At 42.3% G+C, this 26,150-nt stretch overlaps 1 protein-coding gene across 2 annotated transcripts in view; it reads left to right on the top strand.

Moving 5' to 3' along the window:
* Positions 1-25,802, top strand: part of SH3GL3 (SH3 domain containing GRB2 like 3, endophilin A3) — a 56,933-nt gene extending 31,131 nt beyond the window's left edge. The window contains exons 7-9 of one of the 2 annotated variants that reach the window (XR_003681993.2): positions 3,068-3,177; positions 13,996-14,191; positions 25,175-25,261. Coding sequence is in view for 1 of the 2 variants with exons in the window: in XM_028495978.2 (XP_028351779.1) it covers positions 3,068-3,177; positions 25,175-25,380 (316 nt within the window). In the remaining variant the exon portion in view is untranslated. Of the gene's footprint in view, positions 1-3,067; positions 3,178-13,995; positions 14,192-25,174 lie in introns of both variants that reach the window. The other variant, XM_028495978.2, reaches the window with a different exon arrangement.
* Positions 25,803-26,150: the final 348 nt, after the last annotated feature.

Here is a 26,150-nt window from a genome sequence, read left to right as displayed (position 1 = left end):
CCACTCTTCATCGCGGTGTGCGGGCCTCTCACTGTCGCGGCCTCTCTTGCTGTGGAGCACAGGTTCCAGACGTGCAGGCTCAGTAGTTGTGGCTCACGGGCCTAGTTGCTCCGCGGCATGTGGGATCCTCCCAGACCAGGGCTCGTACCCATGTCCCCTGCATTGGCAGGCAGATTCTCAACCACTGCGCCACCAGGGAAGCCCTGAACTATCCACTTTTGTAGGCAGGTAGTTCATCTACTCCTCACATGAGCATCATCTTTTCTTAATTCTATCTTTATATGAGGAAAAAGAGAAGAAAGCTAACATTGTCGAGTGCCCAGTTCATCCCTGGTACTTGCTAGATGCCTCAGAGACTTTATGAGAGACAAATACTTTACAAATACAGGCATACCTAGGAGAGATTGGGAATTTGGTTCCAGACTACCACAGTAAAGCAAATATTGCAGTAAAGTGAGTCATACAGAGTTTTTGGTTTCCCAGTGCATATAAAAGTTATGTTTACACTAAACTGTAGTCTGGTAAGTGTGCAATAGCATTGTGTCTAAAAAAAAAAACAATGTATATACCCTAATTTAAAAATACTTTATTGCTAAAAAACGCTAACCATCACCCGAGCCTTCAGCAAGTCCTAATCTTTTTTGCTGGTGGAGGGTCTTGCCTCAATGTTAATGGCAGCTGACTGATCAGGGTGGTGGCTGCTGAAGGCTGGGAGGCTGTGACAACTTCTAAAAGAAGACAACAGTGAAGTTTGCTGCGTTGATTGATTCTCCCTTTCACAAATGTTTTCTCTGTAGCAGGCAATGCTATTGGATAGCATTTTACCCACAGTAGAACTTTTTTCAAAATTGGAGTCAATCCTCTCAAGCCCTGCTGCTGTTTTATCAACTAAGTTTTATAATAATCTAAATCCTTTGTTGCCATTCCAACAATCTTCACAGCATCTTCACCAGGAGTAGATTCCATCTCAAGAAACCACTTTCTTTGCTCATCCATAAGAAGCAACTCCTCATCTGTTAAAATTTTGTCATGAGATTGCAGTAATTCAGTCCCATCTTCAGGCTCCACTTCTAATTCTAGTTCTCTTGCTATTTCCACCACATCTGCAGTTACTTCCTCCACTGATGTCTTGAATCCCTCAAAGTCATACATGAAGGTTGGAATTCTTCTTCCAAACTCCTGATAATGTAGATATTCTGACCTCTTCCCATAAACATAAATGTTCTTAATGGCATTTAGACTGATGAGTCCTTTCCAGAAGGCTTTCAACTTACTTTGCCCAGATCCATAAGAGGAACCACTATCTATGGCAGCTAGAGCCTTATAAAATGTATTTCTTCGAGAATAAGATTTGAAAGTCGACACCACTCCTTGATCCATGGGCTGCAGAATGGATGTTGTGTTAAGAGGCATGAAAACAACACTGATCTCACTGTACATCTCCATCAGAGCTCTTGGATGACCAGGTGCATTATCAATGAGCAGTAATATTTTGAAAGGAATCTTTTTTTCTGAGCAGTAGGTCTCAGCAGTGGCCTTAAAATATTCAATCAGCCATGCTGTGAACAGATGTGTTATCATCCAGGCTTTGCTATTCCATTTCTGGAGCACAGGCAGAGTAGATTCAGCATAATTCTTAAAGGCCCTAGGATTTTCAGAGTGGTAAATGGGCATTGGCTTCAACTGAAAGTCACCAGCTGCATTAACCTCTAACGAGAGAGTCAGCCTGTCCTTTGAAGCTTTGAAACCAGACATTGACTTCTCCTCTCTAGCTGTGAAAGTCCTAGATGGCATCTTCCAATAGAAGGCTGTTTCATCTACATTGAAAATCGGTTGTTTAGTGTAACCACCTTCATTAATGATCCTAGCTTGATCTTCTGGATAACTTGCTACAGCTCCTACATCAGCACCTTGCACTTTTGTGTTATGGAGACGGTTTCTTTCCTTAAACCTCCTGAACCAACAGCTGCTAGCTTCAAACTTTTCTTCTGCAGCTTCTTCACCTCTCTCAGACTTTGCTGAATTGAAGAGAGTTAAGGCCTTGCCCTGGAGTAGGCTTTGGCTTAAGGGAATGTTGTAGCTGGTTTGATCTTCTACCCAGATCACTACAACTTTCTCCATATCAGCAATAAGGCTGTTTCACCTTCTTACCATTTGTGTGTTCATTGGAGTAGCACTTTTAATTTCCTTCAAGAATGTTTCCTTTGCATTCCCAACTTGGCTGTTTGGTGCAAGAAGCCTAGCTTTTGGCCTATCTTGGCTTTCCTCACTCAGCGTAATCATTTCTAGCTTTTGATTTAAAGTGAGCGATATGAGACCCTTTCACTTGAAGACTTAGAGGCCATTATAGGGTTATTAATTGGCCTAATTTCTATTTTGTTGTGTCTTAGGGAATAGGGAGGCCTGAGGAGAGAGGGAGAGAGAGATGGGGGAATAGGGAGGCCTGAGGAGAGAGGGAGAGAGAGATGGGGGTATAGGGAGGCCTGAGGAGAGAGGGAGAGAGAGATGGGGGAATAGGGAGGCCTGAGGAGAGAGAGAGAGAGAGATGGGGGAACAGCTGGAGGTGGTAGCTGCAGCAGTCAGAACACACACATTTATCAGTTAAGATTGCCGTCTTACATGGCACAGTTTGTGGGGCCCATAATAATTACAAGAGTAACATCAAAGATCACTGATCACAGATCACCACAACAAATATAATAATAAATAAAAAGTTTGAAATATTTTGAGAATTACCAAAATGTGACAGAGATACAAGGTGAGCAAATGCTTTTGGAAGAATGGCACCTATAGTACACAGGGTAGTCACAAACCTTCAATTTATAAAAAATGCAATATCTGCGAAGTGCAATAAAATGAGGTATATCTGCATATAGTTGAAAAACTACATTTGGGATATCAAAGCTATCACTTTGGGCTACTCACGAATCAACGTGTAAAAATCACCCCCTTCACGACCATCACCTAGGACCTAAATTTGTAGGCTTATCACAGCAGAGCAAACGTAGGCTTGGAGGCTTTGCTTTCTTCATCAGCTGTCTGACTGACCTTCAAATCTGTATTACAGAATATCGGCTGCATCCAACATCCCCAAACGAGAATACAAGCCACGGCCCATAAAAAGGAGTCCTAGTGAGCTCAATGGGGTATCCACCACCTCTTCAGCAAAGACAACAGGTGAGATGACCATTCTGTGGGTGCTGTGTGCCCTTCGGTACGGCTCTGCTGGAAGCGTTTGCTTACTGCTTATTGCTGTATTCTGTGTGATTACCCTGAGACCTCAGATTTCTCTCTTAGGTTATTTGGTGAATTCCCTTTTCCCCCTAGTAATGCCCCTTTTCCTACTTCCTTGTTTCGAGTACTTATATCAAGGAAGAATTCCATCACTTTACTTATTGCCTTCTAATGTGTCAAACCTTGGCCATAGAAACATCATGCTACATTATCCTTTATATTTACATTTTTAACACTTTCCAAATATTTTACTAATTTTAAAAAAGTTTGAATTAGCATATGTTGAGCACCTGCTATATAGTAGGCACTGCTTTAAGTGCTGCATCATTATTTTTTAATTAGACAAATGGCACAAATATATTCCTAAATAAAACGGTCAAACTGAGAAAAATAAAATTCAAGTGGTATAAATCACGCTGTAGTTTCCTATGATCACCCACTCCATACCAAGCCCCTCTCTAAGAGTAGCCATTGTTAAAAATTTGGTATGAACACTGTCATATCTATTTGTGTGCATAGATAGATACACGATATACACACCGTTTTAGATTTTTTGCTGTTTTTTAAATACAAGATCATACTAGATGTATTGTTCTGTGGTTAGCTTTTATAAATGTATCACTATTTCTTGGAGTTATTTCCATGTCATGCATATAGATCCATCCCACTATTCTTTAAAAAGTTTTATTGGAGTATAGTTGATTTACAATGTTGTGTTAGTTTCAGGTGTATAGCAGAGTGAATCAGTTACACATATATATACATTCACTGTTTTTTAGATTCTTTACCTGTATAGGTCATTATAGAGTACTGAGTAGAGTTCCCTGTGCTATACAGTAGGTCCTTGTTAGTTATCTGTTTTATATGTAGTAGTGTGTATATGTCAATCCCAATCTCCCATTTTATCCCTCCCCTGCCTTCTTCCCCCTGGTAGCCATAAGTTTGTTTTCTACATCTGTGACTCTATATCTATTCTGTAAAAAGTTCATTTGTACCATTTTTTTTAGGTTCCACATATAAGCGATATCATATGATATTTGTCTTTGTCTGACTTACTTCACTCAGTATGACAATCTCTAGGTCCATCCATGTTGCTGCAAATGACATTATTTCATTCTTTTTCATGGCTGACTAATATTCCATTGTATATATGTTACCCTACTATTTTTTAATGACTTCATAGTTTTCCATTATATATACCATTTCCCCATTAATGGACATTAAGGTTGTTTCCAGTTATTTGCTAAAAAGAATGTCCTTTATCTGCCTCCACAGGCTGATAGGCAAGTCTTTCTTGGAAATGAAATTACTGAGTTAGAGTGAATGCATTTAAGTGATCGTAGATATTGCCAAATTACCTGCTAAAACGGGTACACTACCATGAATGGAGCAATACATGCTTCCCCATACCTGTGTTATTAGACTTCAATTTTTGCCAAGCATTAATGGATAAACAATTATTCTTGGTTCTGTGCACAACTGTTAATTTGAGATTCCATGTTAGTTTGCCTATGGTGCTGTCTATTACTGCTGCCTATTTTCCATGGTTTTGAGGGATTAGGGATGCTCCACTGGGTGAGATGCACTGGTTTCTAGTTGTCTGGCTGGTTGCATTCCTCATGGCACTGTTTCAGGTCCCTGCACTCAATACTCCTTCCTGGAGGCAGACACCTGGGCTCCCAGGTACTTGGTACAAAGCCAGGATGGGAGGACTTACCAAGCTGCTCTTTTCCCAGAATGCCAACCAGTCATCCAGCTCCCAAAACCGCTTACTCTGAGATTTGGGCATCCTCCAAATCCACTTTTGTTGCATCTCTCTTTGGGAACCATTTTGAGCTTCATTTCCTCCACCTGCTGCTTTCCATCTTTCAGATATTCCTTATATTCCTCATAATTGATGGTCTACCAACAGTGTTCATTCTTGTTCATTCATTGTTTGGAATTAAAGACATACCTATTGTATAATCATTAGTGATTCGATACATGAAAGGAAGGCTGTGGTCTTGCACTCAGTCTGCTGGATTAATGCAAACTTCAAGTCATTCAGTGTCATACGTCCCACTGGCTGCATCTCTCTGCTGTTTGTTACCCAAGATGGCTTTAGGTGCTAAATGGATATAGAGCTAGAGAACCTTGAATCACATCATGAGAAAATTATTCTTTTTTTCAATTCTCTTTTAGTCATTCTGATTTCAAGGAGATAAAGCTACAGCTTTGTGCTGGAATATTTTTATGTCCAGTTTTAACAGAGAAGATAGACCTCAGGCTAAAAGTCTTCTGCAGGCAAAAGTGCCTACCTTGAATTTAATAAAATTGTCTATTTTTCATCATAATTGTGCTCACAGTTACAGTCTCTTTATAGCATGTAGTACTGCTTTTCAATTTACATTTTGATGTAAAGTTTTATTTAAAGTTATTTGAATAAAATTGATTTCATTAAAATATTATCAAGAGGATACTCAGGTACAGTTCTCTGGGAAGTTCTTTTGTGTTGTATTAGGGTAACACTAGTTTCTGTTTAAAAAAGAAGAGACACCCAAAGTACAACGAATGCTCAACAAAATAAGATTTTCTCACTCATGCAACAATCCAGGGAGGATATTCCAAGAGGATGGGTGGTTCTCGTCCGTGGAGTCACTCAGGAGACACAGCTGATGGTAGCTCTGCCATCTTCATCACCCTGTGGCTTCCAAGTTGTCCTGGTTGTTGCCACTCCAGCCAGAAGGAAGGGAAGAAAGAACAGAAGGTGAGGCTAGACATTTCCTCTGAAGCCAGTGAGGCAGTAATGACACACTCACATTCCAGGGATGAGAACTCAGATCCAATGACCACAGGTCGTGGCAAAGCAAGTTGGGAAGTGCAGTCTCTAGCTGGGCAGCCATACCTAGTTACATCAGGAAATACAAAGCAGGCACTAGTCTATAAAAATGATGGAATTCTGCTGGACAGGAATGGCAAGGACTGTGTCAGTGAAAGAAGATTAGACCCTGGTTCTGCTCCCTTGGAAGGTGGCAGGAGGAATCGCTCCTGTCCTTTATCCTGTAGGTCCCTAGATTTGCCTTCTCAGAAGTCTTTCATGGCTTCCATATCTTCACTTCACATCTGAAGTGGCCTTTGGAAACTTGCCTCCTGTGAGAATTGTGCTTACTGCTGCTTAGGGGCCTTGAGTTTCTCTTCAAGTTTCAATAGATGCAGATGTTTTCAGGGTAGACCCGCACTTCCTTTCACAATTCAATGCCACCAAAAACGGAATAGCTTCTGATCTGTATCTCCCAGGCAGTTCCATGTGCCGGTAATCACATCCAAGTTTCTTTCTTAGATGTAGCTCTTAAGACTGCCTTACTTCTTTCCTTTCTTGTCTAACCTTTCTTAACTTATTGAGGCTACCTTGAGGCCATCTGAAACAGCAGACTTGAGTGAGAAGGCAATACTTTTAGATTAATCTTTGCTGTGGAACTAGGTGCCTTCACTGGGTTGAGAGAAGTCTCTGAGGATGATTTGGAGCACAACCTGCTTATTTTCTGTTCCTTGGCGTACAGAAGCTTTTCTAATATGCTGGGACCCAACGTCTGATTTTTCTCTCTTCTCTTTTATCTTTGCTTGCAAACTGGGCAGTTCTTCTCTTTCTTATAATAATTTGCTAGATGTACCAAGGATGGGAGGTAACATCCACTAACATTCTGTTTTCTCCAGTTCCTTCCTTTAGAGCTCCTGGTATGTGGTATGCTTTGAAAGTTATCATAGGCAAAAGTTTTACCATATGTTTTTCCACACCCTAACAAGGGTCACCGGCTTTCACACCAATTATATCTGTTTCTTCTTCATCACTACCTGGCCACTGAGTCAGAGCCACTAATTTTAGCTTTTATCATGACAATACCCCACTTCTGGTACCAGTTTTTGCATGGTAGTTAGGGTAATAGTAGTTGCTGTCATACAGAAACTCAAGAGAGCAATGGTTCAAACAAGATAGAAATTAAGAATGGAAGTCCAGGGCTAGAGATTTCCTCTTAGGGAAATGAGCCAAAGGTGGTTCACATCACTTCCACTCCCATCCCACTGGGGAGAGCTTAGTCACAGGACCACAACTAGATGCAAAGGTTGGGGGGGAGGTTAACTGAAGAGCCACATCCTAACATTATATTACTGTGAGGAAGGAAAGAGAGGGTTTTGATGGCCAGCTTGCGGTTTCTAGCACGAACATCTACTACAAATATGTTGTGGAAGAAAATGTCTGACCCCACATAATTCATTTCTGTTAGAATGTGGTACCATGTACAGGCAGTATGGGAACGTACATTTGGATAATCTAAGGGTTAGCAAGATCTTTTTGTACTGGGACAGGTCGTAAATATTGGGCTGGTCAAAAAGTTCATTCGGGTTTTCTTACAAAAAACACGAATGAACTTTTTGGCCAACCCAGTAGTTTACACTTCGTGGGCTATATGGTCTCTGTTGCAACTACTCAACTCTGTTCTGGTGTGAAAGCAGCCATAGACAACATGAAAATGGATGGGCATGGCTGTGTTCCATTAAAACATTACTTGGCCCGAAGGCCATAATCTGCCAACCCCTGGGGTGACTCATTGGGAAATCAACTTAGCAGTATCTATCAAAATTAAGAAACATGTTTATATACTCTCAGTGGCTTCATTCCTGGAAATGTATCCTAAAGAAAGAATTTAAGCAAAAGCATATTCCTCTATCTATTATAGCACTATATAGAGGAAGAAAAAGTTATAAGTGGGAACAGCCTAATGACCAATATTTATTTATATATATTTGTCAATAGTAGGATAATGGTTAAGTAGGCAATGGTCTATCAAATGGGGTAGTATGCAGCTATTCAAACTTACTAACATGGAAATTATGTAGCAGCATAAAAATGTTTATGGTTTGATATTAAGTTGAAAAGAAAGACACAGAGTTATAAGTGTTCTATGATTACAACTTTGTAAATCAATATCTGCATATAGACCAGGCTAAATGGTAGGATTATGGGCAATATTTTCCTTTTTTCAAGATATTCTCTAAAAATTGTATTTCAGTAAGAATATTTGAATAAACAGAAATGTATTTCATAATGAGAAAATTGATGGCTTTTGAAGAATAGGTGTACTTCCTTCTTTAAAGAAAATTGTGTACCCCATTACATTCTCTATTCTCCCTGCCCCCAGGAAGCTCAATGCCAGATGTGAAGTTCAAGCACAGCAGTCATTAAAATGACCGCAGCTAATGCATGTTCTCCTCCTCCCCTTTGTTGAGGGCGACCATGCATCCTAGTTTGCTTGGGACAGTCCCAGTGTATGTCTGTTGCTCTGGTATCATTTTTAATAGTCCCCTCCCACCTTTACTCACAGGTTCTCGTGTTTGGATGAAAATATGTTGTTTCCCTACTTTTTATGGCTTTACTTTTCTATTTCTGGTTTGTAATACCTCTACTGTGAATACATATGTCATTGTAATCCATTTCAAAATTTCTGTTTAGAAAGAAGCTGAATATAAACAAACTAACTAAAAACTTTGAAAATGAGTCCCAACTCCAGCCCACCTCCCTCCCTGTATTATATCTGAATGAAGCAGAATCAGCAGACCCCAGGACCCCAGGACTCATCCCCTACCCCACCTTCTCTGCCCTTACAGCCTGCATCCAAACAGGGGGCTAGTTCTTGGAGATGAGGCCTCCAGTCAAGCTCCCAAGATACCATGCTCTCATTTGCTATGAGAGACAACTCAGTTTTCCTTTGATGAAGGTGTTTTCATCTACCTATACTAAATTTGACCTCGCAGACTGGCATAAAATAAAAATGAAAAAGTATTTTAATTAAAGTAACATTTAAGGGCATAAGGACATAGCATTTGAGTACCAAAAATAAGCCAGGTATTATTATTTGATGCTTTGTACACATAACTCATTTCATCCTTGTAACAATATTGCGAGGAAGTGATAAAAATAAAGCAGTAATAAATAATAATTTAACAATATAGCAGTTAACACGTATTGAGTCCTTACTAGGGGTCAGGTCATGTATTAAATACTTCAGACACGTTTCTAGTACCATTATTATGCCCATTTTACAGATGAGTAAGTGGAGGCTCAGAGAGGTTAAGTGAGATTTCCCTGAGGTCAAAGAGCCTGTAAGTAGCAGAGCTGGGCGCTTCACCTTATAGATTTTTAATTTTATATCTTTAAGAAAGAATACTGGGGAATGTTAGCGAATGTTCAAGAGCATCGGGAATGATTTCTTTCCAAGATTCTTGATCAGAGGGAATCGGGCCAGCAAGTGGTTGCAAAGGGAGTCTGTTGTATGCATCTGACTTGGAAAACACTGATAGGACAGTGAGTTCTTTGGCTTCCTCATCCAGACTGTGCGTGTCAGTGCTTACGTCCCCTCCTTCTTGGCCAGTAGGTCAGTCCCTAGGCAGATTAAGTTGTTAGAAGGGTGATGGTCAGCCAGAGATCACAGTTGTGCCAAAGATGGCTTTTAAGAAGGCTCAGTGTCCACAACTGGATTCTCAATTGCAGCAAACTCCGTGACATGCCTCTGCCTTTTCTAGGCTGCCTCTAGAAAGTTCCCTTGGTGGTAGCTTTTGTCCCCATTTCCAGCATCGGGCTTCATTGATTTGTGGGGAGAATTTGCAAGTGTGAAGAGATCTTGTACTGTTTGTTTCTAAAGCACAGTTTCAGAAGAAAATGGCATTTTTATAGCCTGCATTAAATGGGAAATTACCTTCCATTAGGATTCTGAATGATTTGCACATAATGTTTATAAAGTGAAGGAAAAATGTCAAGCATTTCACTAACAATTTAAAGCAAAGCTCACAGGACTCTGCCAGAAATGAATTCCAAGAACATTTTCTTCATCATTTCTTCTTTCTAAAGGAAAAAAAAAAAAAGGGAGATGAAAGGACATAGATCAATTAGGCAGAATCCATTGTGGGACTGAGATGGAATCTTTGATAATATCATTTCTAGGTCCTTAGGAGAATGAATAAAGTGAGCCAGAAATGGAGAAGGGGCGGGGGGTGGTGGAAATCACATCTTGAAATGATGGATTGCAGACAAAAATCCAAGTTTAGGCCCTGGCTAGGAGAAACCACCGCCTGTCCAAACCCCTGAGTGTGGGGTCATGACGCCTCAGCAGCATGTGCTGCCTCTGTGTCCCCAAAGAGAAAGGGAGGCCAAGAAAAGTCTTCGTGCTAAAATGCGTGCCTGGGTCGTTCCCAGAAAACCCTTGGTTTTGAGGAAAATAGTATAGGAGCTTGTGACCTATGCTCAAGTATCTTCCCTACCCTGGGTAAGTTATCACTTGCTGAATTCTAGATGTAAAGACTAGAAGACAGAGTATCTTTTACGTTTTTTTAATCAACTCATTTCTTTGTGAAGGTTTTCGTTTTCACTGCTGTTCTTAAAGAGGGCACCACTTTGTATAATCACAACTGAGGGTTAATATGGACCAAACTGAGATGGACGTTAAGAATGTGGAAGGCTGAGCTGAGTGAACAAATGTGGTTTCCAAATGTGTGCTACAGGCATTTCAGAGCGAGGCAAAAATAAATCTCTCAAATGGCTTATATTAAGACATTCTAACTCCCTGTAGGTACAAAGAGACTTTTGTAAATTCCTTCACACTTCTAAGGGGGCTTGGATATAATGTTTAGAGCCTAAGTCGTTCCCCTCATCGGAGTGAAATCTCTAGGATTACATTAGAAAATAAACATTTATTCAAAAGTAAAGTGTGAAGTGTGAAACTTAAAGAAGATGAGCACTCTGCAAATAGAAATAGATGTATTTTTAACCTAAATTTCCAAAGAGGAAATTAAAATTTCACACAGCAGTGACAATGGTGATTGCTCAGTCAGCAGCTTATTTTTCATTTTTGTCTTCTGTTCTTTCCACTTTTTTCTTGTTTTTTTTTTTCCCCTGCCACCAGCCCTCCCCCAATATCCATTTCTGTATATTATCAGTAGTGGTTCAGAGTCAGAGTTACCGACAAAGAGAAATAAGCAAAAAACAGGAGTCTCATGTTGGAATTCAGACTCTGGCACTTATTTGCTGTGTGACTTTGGGAAGAGTCTCTTAACATCTCTGGACTGATTTCCACTCGTTCCTAAATGAAGTGATTGGACTTAATACATTCCAAGTTTCTTTGCCAGCTCTAAATTCTGTGGCTGCAATATTTATCTTTTCTGAGTACTCAGCATTCTTAAAAATTTGAAAAGTGCAGATTGAACATTTTCATATTTTCTGTATTTAAAAAAATATTTTTAAAAATTAAAATGTGAACTATGATTATTATTGTTGATCAGTAGCCATTGATGTGCAAAAGGGGAAGAGTCCTTGTTTTATTTTTCATCTCAAGGAAGCTTTAGAGAGAAAGTTTTCTTGCTGCAGGGAATGGTTTCCTGTAACTCTTCTAAATAGTCTGTAAAAAGTTTTTGAAAAGCCTGTAGGACGTAATTTCTAACTTAGTTGTAGGAATTTTAATACTTCTTGGCTGAAATGGTTATATTGTCTCAAATGCGTATTTTAAAATCTTAGTATATATTCTACAATGGTATGCTTGGTCTTTAAACTAAAATTTAAAATACCGTTATCTAAATAGTAATATATGTACTTACGTTTTTAAAAATAGCCAGTAGAAGTCAGTTTCCAGGGATTACAAACAGGGCAGCCATGCAGCACAATTCCAGAGGACTTTTCGTTTGAATCCTGGACTTGTTTGTGATACCTCCTGGACTTGTCGAGTGGGTGTGGCTTCAGGTGCAAACCCTAATGCCAGATCATGGGAATGAGAGATGTAGGAAAGTGTAAGAAAACAGCGCCAGGCCAGTGACAGATGTCTGACAACAGACCTCCAAGTTAGGAGCACCACAGGCAGAGGAGTCTGTAGCCACCTAGAGAACACTTGCCCTGTCCAAATAGCAGCTGCTTGTTGCCTGAGAATGTGGACCTAGGATAGCCAGCCTTTATGATTTTCCAAGAGAAGCCAGAAATCATATATTTATGTGCAATCTCCTTATTTTTAAAATATTGTCAATTAATCCACACTGTACAAAGCAAGGAGCAGGCCAAGCAAAACACCATCTGCAAGCTGATCGCCATGCCAACGGCCAGGAAGCCACCTCTGATTAAGGCCGTCATTTGTCTTCCCTTTTTCCTTAGTTCAGAGTGGCAAAGGCAACCCACAAGCACTGGACCTGGCTGTAGTTGAGGAGTCACCTCCCAGGAAGCTTTGTTAAATAAATGGGCTGTGGCTTCTGAGAAATCTGCAAAAGTCGTCTCCGTACACAAGGGAAAGCTTTGTGAGAGGTGTGGGCACAAACTTTACTAGGTACACCCATCTCATATAACCTGTGTAAGTGGTGGAGGATTGGTATTAAGGTAAAAACAAATTACACATGCTTATTTTTATAGATTGTAATAATTAAGCTTGAGTTCCACTGACAAGTCATTTTAATAAATCACATCTCCTATGGATAAATACAGAGTTCTTATTTCTAGAAAGGTAGTTCATAGACTTTTACTAGACTTTACTTACTAGTTTACTGCTTAACTGTCTTAGCTTGAGCTGCTATAATGAATACTAGACTGAGGGGCTTAAAACAACAAACATTTGTTTCTCACAGCTCTGAAGTCTGGGAAGTTCAAGATCAAGGTGCTGGCAGATTCAGTGTCTGGTGAGGGCCCTCTTCCTCGTTTGCGGATGGCTGTCTTCTTGTTGTGTCTGTACACAGGGTGGCACTAACCCCATTCATGAGGGCTCCACCTTCATGACCTTGTCACCTCCCAAAGTCCCCACCTCCAAATACCACCACTTTGGGGATTAGACTTCAACATCTGAATATTGGGGGGACACAAGCATTCAGTCCATAGCATTAACCATAGATTAATACTTAAAATTTTCAGGTAAGGAAATCAGGGCCCAGAGGTGACCTAACCCAGAGCTAGAACCCAGGGATCTGAAGTTTCTGTCCCATATGTTCTTACCAAATGGACAAAAATAGTACTTACAGATGTTGAACAAAATGGGTTTTGTGGTATTTTTCAGAGTTATATACCAATGCTTTGTCTGGGTCAGCTCAAGGAAAAGTGTTAGCTTCAAAAAAATTTTGCTACAAGAGCTTGAGATTTTAGATTGGAAAAAAAAAAAAAAAAGACACCTTTTGAAGGGAACTTGAACCAGATATGCTTGTTCTAATTCAAGAGAGATGGTGTCTAATATGTTGGGCGTGGTGCCTGGCCCAGAGTGCACACTCGGTGTTTGAGAATGAGTGTGAACCAGAAATAGACTCGAAAGTTCCAAGTTAGTGTTTTTGCCCCAATACGTTAAGAGTTAGATGGTACAGGTATAGTAAGTCTCAGGGTGACTGCCGATTCCACCTGTTCTCAGGTACCTTCCTCTCTGTTCCTTAGCTGCCCCTGGGTAGCAGAAGTCATGGAAATACCTCTGCATTTCAGACTTGAGACCAGGAAGTGAGCAGAAAACAAGCTCACCCAGCCAAGATAGGTGTCACCTGCCTTACTGTTAAGTGGGCTTTGGAGTCAGAGGAAGGGCCAAATCCTGGCTCTTACCTCTGGGTCAAAATTCTGTCATCAAAAGAACAGGAAGTATCACCCCAACTGCATAGGGTTATTCTAAGAATTAAATTAGATCACATAAATAAGAGGTGCTGGGGCACGCGCGGTACTTGCTACAGAGCAAGAGCCCACGACACAGCAGCTGTTAATGTTACATAATTGGTTATCTGATTTCCCAGCCTACAGCAGACTGGAAGCAGCAGATTAGAAAGGCCTGGGGGACTGCTTTCGGAAGGCCCACTGTCGGCAGGAAAAAGTGACAGGTCGCAGCCTGACTACAAGGGAGGCAAGAGAAAAACTATAAAAAGCAGGAACAAAAACTCAAAAGGCACAGCCGTCTGGGGCATTTACTAAAAGACAAAGAGCCCTCCTCAGGTCAGTAGCTTCCATAGACTCCATACCTTGTACCCTGGTAGGCACTCATGCGGACAGCAGTTGTGTGAATTTTCCTTCTCTCTCCAGCCCCTTCCCCACCCCAACCCAAAAAATAGGAGTGGGGGTTGTAGCTTGCCTTTCAGTTGGGATGCTCTGACCAAATGCTTCCAGGTAATGAAATCCACAAAGTCAGGGCCAGCAGAGAAGAAGAGAGTACAGAGGGCTCCTTTGGTGAGCTGGAAATTAGCCAAGTTCAAGTACAGCAAAAGAGCTGTGATTTTTAGTGCTACGGAGAGAAGGATGTCCCCTGCCCCACTGACCACTCCTACCTCCACCTTTATCTCCTTCAAAGGCAGGATGAGAAACACAGCCTTGGAGAACAGGCTCCCAGGTCCTGGCACATGGCAGAGAGAGAGGGAGGGAGCACAGGAGACGGCCGGGCTGCAGAAACGCCAGCCTTATCTGATGCCACCTCCACTCTAGTGTCTCGTCCACCACCTGGAGTAGACACCTGTTTTTGTTTGGTTATTATTATTATTTTTTTTGGATTGAAGCCTGAGTTGCTCACTTTGAAGCAGCACAGAGAATAAGTACCTGAAGGACATCCCTCAAGTGATTGGCAGGGCGAGCTGGGATGTGGGCAGGCCTTCCAGGATCAGAGAAGGATTTAAGTGGAGGATGCTCCTAAAGAGCATTCCTCACACATCCCCCAAAAACGTTGTCTTTATTTATAGATTATATGGATCTAATACTGAACTATATTGTTATATACATCAAAAAGACACACACACACACAAATTAAACAAGATGAAGAACTTAGTCACGCTCCACGCAGACATAACGTTGAGTGAAACAAACGAGACACCAGAGTGCATACTGTATGATTCCATTAACATAAAACTCAAAAAACAGACATAACTAATGTATAGCATTAGGAGTCAGGCTAGTGATTACCTTGGGGGAGTACTGATTGGAGGAAAGAACATGACTGAGCTCTTAGATGCTACTAAAGTTTTATTTCTTGATCTTGATGCTAGCTGCACAGATGTTTCAGTTTGTGAAAATTCATTAAACTATACACTTATGATATGTGCACTTATCTGTATATATTATACCTCATTAAAAAAGATTTTAAACAATATTTTTCTCAAAAAAATAAATAAATAAAGAGCATCCCAAGGCACGGGAACTCCCGGAGCCTGCCCAGCTGAGGACCCACAGGCTCTTTCCAACCTAGGTGATGGACCATCCCCTTGGCTGGGGTTGGCTCAGAAACTGAGTGGGCATAAACTCACCAGCCAACAATTTTCAGAGTGGATGCATGCAGTGGCGATCAGGAACACAGACTCTGGACCTAGATGGAGGTCAAATATCAGCCCTGCTGCTTATTTGCTTTGAACCTAGGTTTCTCCATCCATCAAATTGGGGGAAATAATGGTACCTCATCAGAGGGTTTCTCTGAGAATTAAATCTGCTAATAGGCACTTAGAATATTGTCCCGGCACATGGTGTTTACTGAAAAACAGAGGGTTAGTATTTCATCCCTACAGCTAACTGGGACTGCAGAATTAATTCACTGTGGGGCTATCGCTACCAGAGTAAAGTGTGCCCAGCAATTCTGTACACGTGAGTAGCCCTTGGCAGCAGGGACTTTGGGAAACAAAAGGTGGGGTTGGGGGAAGGGCATCCAAAAAACTTTCCTGCTGTTAAAACAAGAGGGGGCCCAATATTGTTAGAAACCGGTCCACATTATTGCCAAGAGGGAAGTGAAATTTCTTTTAGGGTTTCCTGACCTATTGTGTATTGCCGATGTAGTACTGACTGACCGGCCACCTTACAATTCTTGTGGTGGGGTCTCTCTTTTTTTTTCCTTCCCCAAATGGGGTGGAACAGAGCTTGAATAATAAATATTTAACAGGGACACTCCCTTTTCGCTGTTAAAATAATCTTTGTTTTAGTGCCTTAACAAGGAAGACTGGGTTGGGGTTTCGGCTGCCAGGAGCTCACGTGCACAAATTCTCAGCAGTTTCAGGTGCCAACTACCAAACACGAGAAAGCATAGAGATGGAGGTGGTGGAGCAAGACCCCAGGGGAAAGGGGAGTGGGTGTTCAACAAAGATGGGGTGCTGGGTAGGACCCCTCCTTTATTACGGGAAGATCTGGGCAGAGGTGCGGCTTCTGATCCAGGGAAGCTGGGCACTCAGGCACCTCGCCCATGTTTGTGCCTAGTCCAGTTTGAAAAGGTCCCACTGAGGACATGTCACCTTTTCTGCCTGCACTTTTGGGTTCCATCCGTGGTGACACTGACTTGTCTTTTGTGGAGAGGGAAAATTCACACACCATCACGCAAGTGAGCACAAACTTTATTTCTTGTTAACTGAACTTGCTTACGAGCCTCCGTTTAGACTGATGGCGGAAACAACTTAATCTTTTTTCCATTTCTACTGTTGGCCAAAAAAAAAAAAAAAAAATTTAATCTTTTTTCCATTTCTTCTAATGGTGGAAAACAACGTAATCTTGCCATTTCAAGGTAATGCAGTCTCTTCCAATAGAAAGTGCAGACTATCCATTTATTGCTTTGTCAATTCAGGATTTAAACCTAGTCATTCGGCTGAAATTTCCTGCAAGGACTATTGGTTTTCCTCCAAGGTTCTCTCCTACCTCCTTCTGTACCCTGAGATGTTGCCTGGGTGCAGGGAGAGTTTAGGGAACATCACAGTGGCAGGTGGGGAAGCGTGTCGGGGTCTTAACTGCTTCCACAGCTGAGATAACTTGTCACTCCAGTTCCAGGCCTGGGTCCCGGGCCTGAGTCTCTGCCTCTGGGTTGCTGGATCTCTGCATTCGGAGCCTGCGTACCCACCCCCAGGCCATCTCTGGTCCAGCTGCCCCTGCAGCACTTCCTCACTTCCTGCCGGGACTTGACATGTGTTCACAGGTCGTGGGGAGCCAAGGGTGGCCCCCTCAGACGCCCTCTCTGTTTAATTATACTACCCACCATTTCCACTGTGCTCAGTGCCCCCAAGTCTAGAGCACTTTGGGGGCCTGCCTTCCGCCACGCTTCCAGTGGGAAATGGGGCTAAGACCCCCCACCCAGGGTGGAATCCAGGGAGCAGTTCAGCCTTCTTCCCTGCCCTCTTCTCTTACCAGGCCTCCTCCCTGACTCCAGAAAGAGCTCCTATCTCTTCTCTGGGTGGCAGGAAACAGCCCTTCCCTCCCCACAGCTTGTAACACAAACCTCTATGCTCTGGAGTTCTTCAAGCTCTGCTTCCTTGGAAGCAGAAGTCTCCCCGCCCGCCCCCCCTCCGCTTCTCAAATCTCATAAAAGCCTACCTGGCTCTGGCATGAAAGCCTGAAAGCCTTGGCATTCAGACCATTTCACAACTGAAATAGCATTATTTTGGAATTTACCAGCTAAACATTGTTTGCTCGTGTGCAGGTTCCACCTTCTCCCTAAAGTAAGGGCAGCCGTGGCTACTTGGGTCGAGGGCCCCAGACGGCAAAAACGACCCAGCGTGACAAATGCATTGGACGATATTGCAGAATATTGTCCTGCTGAGGGTGTAGTTCAGGACAGCCAGACCAAGCTCTGGTGGGTGTGGATCTGCCTGGTGCCCGCACTGTTGAGAACTGTGTTCAGTGGGTGGAGGGGACGCAGCGCAGAGATGGGGGAGAGCCCGGTGCTCGTGTCCTATTACCTGAGTCAGGGAACTCTTGCCCAGGGGCTTTCCACTCAGGGGTCTCAGGAGAGATGCCATGTTTTGGGTTCATTTGCTGATGGAGTGTGATGTGACTGCTTGGTCACTTCCCAGCTCTTAGGAAATCAAAGTGGGCAGTGTGGCAATGGTCCCTCGCCTGGAATAAATGAAGTGAGAAGTGAGTGATGTGTCTTACCCCCGATCTGTTCAGTGCATGTGTGCAGGGGGTGCACATGTATGCACACATAGGTGGTGGTTGGGATAAGTGCATGCCTGCCGTTTAGTATTTATTTTAGTCATTGTAGGTAGCTTACAAAGTAAATGGGAGGGGAAAAAATATATATATATATATATATACACACACACACAATTAGCCCTGTAGTCAGTGTCATAGCCTGTGAAATTTCTTGGCAACCCTTAGCAGTGGCATAGATCACGTAGGAGGTGACATCAGAAGGGTAGGTCATGGGCTGGGGTCTGGAGCCCTGGTGTCTCTTTCTGCCTTTGCCATTAGCTCTGGGGCCAGGCTGCTGTGACCTCTTCTTCAAAAAGAAGAGGGTTCACTGAAGACCACCAAAGACCCTTCTAGCATTGACATTTTGTGTTCAAGGAAATGCTTCCCAAGACCACCATGTGCTTTGGCACCTGACTCCGTCTCTGTTAAAAACTGACAGTAGGAGAAATGATAAAAGAATACTAATCATTTTCATAGACCACATGGAAACAGTGATTCATTCATAAAATTGACTTAGACTCAGAGGCTTGAATTGCTGCAGGGTTTCAGTGCCCAGCTCCCAGCCCCGCCGCCCACCCAGATAGGAGCTGTATTTCCAAAGGAAAATGGGAAGTTCTGCTTGGAAACGCACAATTCCCCAATGTTTTGAAATCATTGAAGGTTATGCTGTTCACATTCAAGATCATGAACTGGGCCCCCTATTTAAATCCTTCTACTTCCCAATTACCATAATTATGACAAGAGGAACATACAGACTTGGGGTGGGATGGGGGCGTCTGTCATGGAAGGAGCCATCTACATGTTAGAAACATCAGGTAGATTCTAGAGATAATAGTGCAGGGGGCCCAGATTTTAAAATGCTGACCTACCTGGAAGCACCACCTGGGAAGGAGCTTCCCACGTGCAGAGGCAGAAGACCTCCCCCCCAACCCCTGCCGACCCACCACCTCGCTCTTCCCTTTCCCCACGAGCTCCTTGACGCTCCCAGGCTCTGGTCAAAGGAAACGGAGGGAAGGAGGGCCATGAGTCTGGTGGTTCGCAACCTCCTTTGGAAATTGGAAACACCTGAGAAATTTTTTAAATTTCCCCCTTGTCTGGGTCCCATTGCCAGAGCTACTGATTTAATTGGTCTGGGGTCAACCTGGGCAGTGGGCGTTTTAATGTGCTGCCAGGTTGAGAACCACTGCAGCAGGAAGGCAGTAGGTGGAAGACGCTCCTTATGCCAGCAGGGGTTTGGCTCTCACTCCCACGTTGGGTGGACAGCGTGTGCAGAAGTTTAGCGGTGGGATGGCACCAAGGGGGGACTGCCCCCAGAGAAAGGGGTGCTGCACGGTGAATTTGCTGCCAACTCCCGGCCCCTCCCCAGGACAAAGGGGCTTCTCATTTGACCAACCCAAATCTATCTTCTCTCTTTACTTGGATGGAAAAGACTTGGTGAGGAAGGAACACAATCTCTAGCAGAACTTGTTTCAACTCTCAGTTGAAGTCTGGACAGGGAGAGAAATAAGAATGTTTCATAATAATAGAAAAAGGAAATAGAAATGGAAAACATAGGATGGCAGAGGTCACACGTGTGCAGATATTGCAGTCACGGGAAAGGATTAAGCCCTCTTCTTAAAGGCCAAAACCCGTGAAACTGGCCTGGTCTGGCTCTGGGGTGCTGCCTTCCCCGCTTTGCAGACCTCACTCTGCTCGGGTGATGTAAAGAGGAACAAGTGTCTGCTATTGTGGGGTGCAGGCTTCCCTGGTCTCCTCCTGGATGGCCTGTTCCATCCACTGGTGGTGGCCTCTTTCCATGTGGTGGCCTCATGTGGATGCAGTGTGTGGTTTTCCTGGGGTGGGGTTCAGCCTCCTTCCACCTCCATCTTGACTGGGACAATCAGGTCTCCCTCTGAACTCACCGGTGGTCCTTGCCCTCCACCCCCTCTGCGAGGGGCATCACCTCACTTGGCCAGGGCAGCCCCTCAGCTCCTGCCCAGGCTCTCACCATTGGCTCCTCTGCATGGAACCATGGGAACCACTGGGGCCACATGTCCCCTTTAGGATCTGTAGGGAACTGGACTGGGGTGACCATATGTCCTTCCCAGACACACTAAGCCACTATCATAAGCTATCCTAGAAAGCCTTCTGTCTTCAGAAATCCATAGGCCTAGATAATTAGGGGCATTTTAAAAATCAAGTCTTCAAGTTTGAATATTTTAGAGAATAGAGAAAAGAGTTTAATTTATTTTATAAATGCTCTTATACCAAAACATGACCAGAATACAAAAAGGAAGTAATTTCATTTCAAAATACAGAGGTAAAAATTTAAAATAGTAACAAACCCAGTCTACACATAGGATAAATGTACAACACATAAACAAGTGTGGTTTCCTCAAGGCATGCAATGGTCATTCATTTAAAAATAATCTTGTAACATTAATCTTATTATTACTCAAAAAATATCATCCAGTTAAAGTCAAGATGAGGGTAACTCAATACGTTGATACTAAAATTTACCTGGTTGAATGATTTTGTGGGAATAGGAAATTTTAAAATACAGGCATACCTCGTTTTATTGCGCTTTGCAGATACTGCATTCTTTACAAATTGAAGGTTTGTGGCAACCCTGTATCGAGCAAGTCTGTGGACACCATTTTTCCAACAGTGTTTGCTCACTTTGTGTTTCTGTGTTACATTTGGGTAATTCTCACAATAATTCAAACTTTTTCATTATTATTGTATTTGTTGTGGTGATGTGTGATGTGTGATCTTTGATGTTATTGTAATTGTTTTGGGGGGGGGGACACAAACTGTGCCCATATAAGGTGATGAACTTGAAAAACGTCTGTGTTCTGACTGCTCCACCAACCTGCCATTCCCCCATCTCTCTCCCTCTCCTCACCCTCCTTATTCCCCAAGACACAACAATATTGAAGTTAGGCCAATTAATAACCCTACAGTCGTCTCTGAGTGTTCAAGTGAAAGGAAGGGTCGCGCGTCTCATTTTAAATCAAAAGCTAGAATTGCTTAAGCTTAGTGAGGAAGGCATGTCGAAAGCCAGGATAGGTGAAAATCTAGGCCTCTTGCACCAAACAGGAGCCAAGATGTGAATGCAAAGGAAAAGTTCTTGAAGGAAATTAAAAGTGCTACTCCAGTGAACACCCAAATGATAAGAAAGTGAAACAGCTTTATTGCTGATATGGAGAAAGTTTCAGTGATCTGGATAGAAGATCAAACCAGCCACAACATTCCCTTAAGCCAAAGCCTAATCCAGAGCAAGGTCCTAACTCTTTTCAATTCTATGAAGGCTGAGGTGAGAAAGCTGCAGAAGAAACGTCTGAAGCTAGCAGAAGTTGTTCATGAGGTTTAAGGAAAGAAGCTGCCTCCGTGATGTAAAAGTGCAAGGGGAAGCAGCAAGTGCTAATGTAGAAGCTGCAGCAGGTTATCCAGAAGATCAAGCTAAGATCATTAATGAAGGTGGTTACACTAAACAACAGATCTTCAATGTAGATGAAGTGGCCTTCTATTGGAAGGTGCCATCTAGGACTTTCATAGCTAGAGAGGAGAAGTCAATGCCTGGCTTCAAAGGACAGGTTGACTCTACTGGTAGGGGTTAATGCTGCTGGTGACTTTCAGTTGAAGCCAGAGCTCACTTACCATTCTGAAAATCTTAAATCCCTTCAGAATTATACTAAATCTACTCTGCCTGTGCTCTAGAAATGGAACAGCAAAGCCTGGATGGCAGCACATCTGTTTACAACATGGTTGACTGAATATTTTAAGCCCACTGTTGAGACCTACTCCTCAGAATAAATGATTCCTTTCAAAATATTACTGTTCATTGACAATGCACCCAGTCACCCAAGAGCTCTAATGGAGATGTACAATGAGATCAGTGTTGTTTACATGCCTGCTAACACAACATCTATTCTGCAGCTCATGGATCAAGGAGTAATTTCAACTTTCAAGTCTTATTATTTAAGAATAATAAGACTTGGGGCTTATTATTTTGGGGCTTCCCTGGTGGTGCAGTGGTTGAGAGCCCGCCTGCCGATGCAGGGGACACGGGTTCGTGCCCCGGTCTGGGAGGATCCCACATGCTGCGGGGCGGCTAGGCCCGTCAGCCATGGCCACTGAGCCTGCACATCTGGAGCCTGTGCTCTGCAACGGGAGAGGCCACAGCAGTGAGAGGCCCGCGTACCGCAAAAAAAAAAAAGAAAAAAAAGAAGAATACATTTTGTAAGACTAGCTGCGCGTACCGCAAAAAAAAAAAAAGAAAAAAAAGAAGAATACATTTTGTAAGACTATAGCTGCCACAGAAAGTGATTCCTCTGATGGATCTGGGCAAAGTAAATCGAAAACCTTCTGGGAGGGATTCATCATTCTAGATGCCATTAAGAACACTCATGATTCATGGGAAGAGGTCAAAATACCAACATTATCAGAAGTTGCTTCCAACTCTCACGGATGACTCTGAGTGGTTCAAGACTTCAGAGGAGGAAGTAATTGTAGATGTGGTGGAAATAACAAGAAGACTAGAATTAGAAGTGGAGCCCGAAGATGTGACTGAATTGCTGCAGTCTCATGATAAAACTTTAACAGATGAGGAGTTGCTTCTTATGGATGAGCAAAGAAAGTGGTTTCTGGTTTCTTGAGATGGAATCTACTCCTGATGAAGATACTGTGAAGACTGTTGAAATGACAATGGAAGATTTAGAATATTATAAAACTTAGTTGATAAAGCAGCAGCAGAGTTTGAGAGGATTGACTCCAATTTTGACAGAAGTTCTACTGTGGGTAAAATGCTATCCAATAGCATTGCCTGCTACAGAGAAATCATTTGTGAAAGGAAGAGTCAACTGATGCAGCAAACTTCACTGTTGTCTTATTTTAAGAACTTGTCACAGCCTCCCAGCCTTCAGCAGCCACCACCCTGACCAGTCAGCAGCCACAAACATCGAGGCAAGACCCTCCACCAGCAAAAAGATTGGGACTCGCTGAAGGCTCAGATGATGGTTAGCATTTTTTAGCAATAAAGTATTTTTAAATTAAGGTATACACATTGCTTTTTTAGACAAAATGTTACTGCACACTTAACAGACTACAGTTTAGTGTAAACATAACTTTTATGTGCACTGGGGAACCAAAAAATTTGGGTGACTTGCTTTATTGAGATGTTTGCTTTATTGCGGTGGTCTGGAACCAAACCTGCAATATCTCCAACGTATGCCTGTAGAAGAGTAAGAATGAGGAACTTGCTTTACTAATTACTAACCTTTACTTCAAAGCTACAATATTTAAAGTAGTGTGGTACAGTTACTGAAACGGATCAGTGGAGCAAAGTAGAAGATCCTAAAATAGATCCAAGTGCACATAATTAAACATTTGTATGATATTGATAAAGATAAAAGTAGTATTTGAAATCAGTGGAGAAGAATGGGTTATTTAGTAAATCGTGTTGCGATAACTGCTTAAACATTATTAAAAGCAAATAATACCTTTATCTGCAAAAATCCAAACGGGTTGAAAGAAAACATTTTCACGTTAAAAATTAATTGAAAAAAATTACTCGGATAAATTTAGTTGAATATTCATATATAATTGTAGAAGGGAAACCATGAATGAAAAGTTTCATCAGTTTGACTGCTTATGTTGTGTAAAATTTCTGCATGTATGCCAAAACAAAACAGAAACCCCCATCCCTGCCCCATCCCCAGTACACGCTCCAAAAACAAAATAAAAGAAAAAAAAAGAAACAGATAATAAGCTGGGAATACTGCTTGTATCAAACATGACAGATATAAGGTTAATATTTATAGTATAAAAGTGTATAATATATTAGGGGCTCCTAGTACTTTTAAGACAAAAACAATCATAGAAAAAATGCATACATAGTAAATTTTAAAAGTCTTGGAAAAATTTATGTCTATGAACAGCCAATTTCCTTCTAGACATTTACCCTCCGGAATTAAATGTACATCTTTGTAAATACACATACATTAGGATATTTTTCAAAGAGTTATCCATGAAAGCCAAGAGAAAACAAACAGGAAAATCAAAAGGAAGGAATGGAGAAGGGAAGAGAGAGAAAGAAGGAGGAAGGAAGGAAGAAAGAAAGGAAAGAAGGAAGGAGGGAAGGATGGGAGGAAAGACCTTTAAATATCCTATAATAGGAGATCGGTTAAAGAAATTATGTTATACTGATAACAGTTGACAACTGGTCAGTAATTAAAAGTAACCTGGAAAGATGTTCACAGTAATATATATAGGAATTCTTTTATGAAAACAGCTATATGTAAACACATACACAAACATATTCATAAAGATATATGGAAGCTTCTATGCCATAATGTTAATTTAACATTGGTTACCTCTTCATTAGTGGTTTACAGCTAACTTTTCCCAATTTTGCATGTCTTTTCTCTCTTTTTACCATGTTTAGTTTTAGTTTTGAAATTAAAAAGCAATTATTAAAAAAATGTTATTCTGAGAACTTCTGGCTTAGTACAATCCCAAGACTGCAGGCTGGTCTGTAGAGATTCTCCTCATCCCTCTCCAGTCTCACACCCTGCCATGTTCCAGCTCCTGGTCACCAGCTCTAGGAAAATGTCCCTGACCACCCAGGCCTTTCCTGCTTCCTTCTTCTCTGAGCTGCAGGTGATACAGTACCTCATCTTTGTTTTTTAAATGTTTCCCATGTGTTTTCCAGTCTCCAGAAAGAAACTATGAGCTCCCTGAGGGCAGGGGTTGGGCCTTGTAATTCTGCACCTCCCTTGGGCTCCAGGCAGAGCTGAGTAGCTGCTTCAAGGACAGGGGCTGGGCCTGAATTCTCTGGCTGGGAGAACTGATGAGAAAAGCTGTGGGCCCAGGAGGTCATCTGGGGCAGCTGGGAGAGCGGAGGAGGGCAGAGGCCACAAGTACAGCACCTGTGAGGTGGGTTGAGCCGGCCTTGTCCTGGCAAGGAAGGCAGGGGCCTGCTGTCGTGGTATCTGCAACTCTCCACCTTTGCAAAGCTCCCTGGGTGATTTGTCATGTTAACCTGTGCTTTTTGTCTCCATGTGATGTGGACAGGTTCTCACATTCCCATGGACCAGCCCTGCTGTCGTGGTCTCTATGAGTTTGAGCCAGAAAACCCAGGAGAACTAGGATTTAAAGAAGGGGATATCATTACATTAACCAATCAGATAGATGAAAACTGGTATGAAGGAGTGCTCCATGGGGAATCTGGATTCTTCCCCATTAATTACGTGGAAGTGATTGTGCCTTTACCTCAGTAAATGTGTAACTCAAACTTTGGACGTACTTTCATAACGGAAATGAATTCACACCAGTGTTCTCTCAGTGTGGTGTTCTGTGGCATTCTTGCTCTTTGACCAGCTTAATGACTTTTGTATGTGTGTTCTCTTTATAATGTATTTTGTATCCATTTAATTTGTATAAATGATTTTCTTGTCTTAGCTACATGAAAATACCATTTTCTTTTTTTGCTGACTGTCCTAAAAGTCATTGGTTAAATAAACGTATGTGCTTCTTGTTGCTAAAAATAAATGGCACCCACTGCAGTTTTGTTAGTGAATTGCCCATATTCCTCAAGCTGTGATGGAATGCGACACTTGAAACTAAGAACTGCTAAATATTTTGTTTCCTGACATTACTGATGGCATCCGGTCTTTTCCCTTCATGGTGTTTTAGCTGACTTGTGAATAGCCCAATAAACATGACACACTGTGTTGGCAAAAAGGCCTTGGTTATTCTTAATGTTGAATTGATTTTTAAGCACAGTCGTGCACGGCTGCAAACTCCTCCTGTGCCCACTCTGACTCGGGGTCCAGCTTGTGACTTCTTTGGCCTGTGGGATCGTAGCAGGCTGGATACAAACGGAAGCTTGAAATAGCACTCAGCCTTCCCACCTGTGCTCTCGCACCTGCATCTTCACCAGGAGAACATGCCCAAGCTAGCCTACCGGAGAGAGACATGGACCAGAACTGAGTTACCCTAGCCAACCTCCAGACCTGTGGGCAAAGGTGAGGAAGTAGGGACACTAATC

Source organism: Physeter macrocephalus, chromosome 11 (genome assembly GCF_002837175.3).
Source record: "Physeter macrocephalus isolate SW-GA chromosome 11, ASM283717v5, whole genome shotgun sequence".
In the NCBI taxonomy this organism is placed as follows: domain Eukaryota; kingdom Metazoa; phylum Chordata; class Mammalia; order Artiodactyla; family Physeteridae; genus Physeter; species Physeter macrocephalus.
Note: the sequence above shows the minus strand (reverse complement) of the source record. Positions and strands in the feature narration are given on the sequence as shown.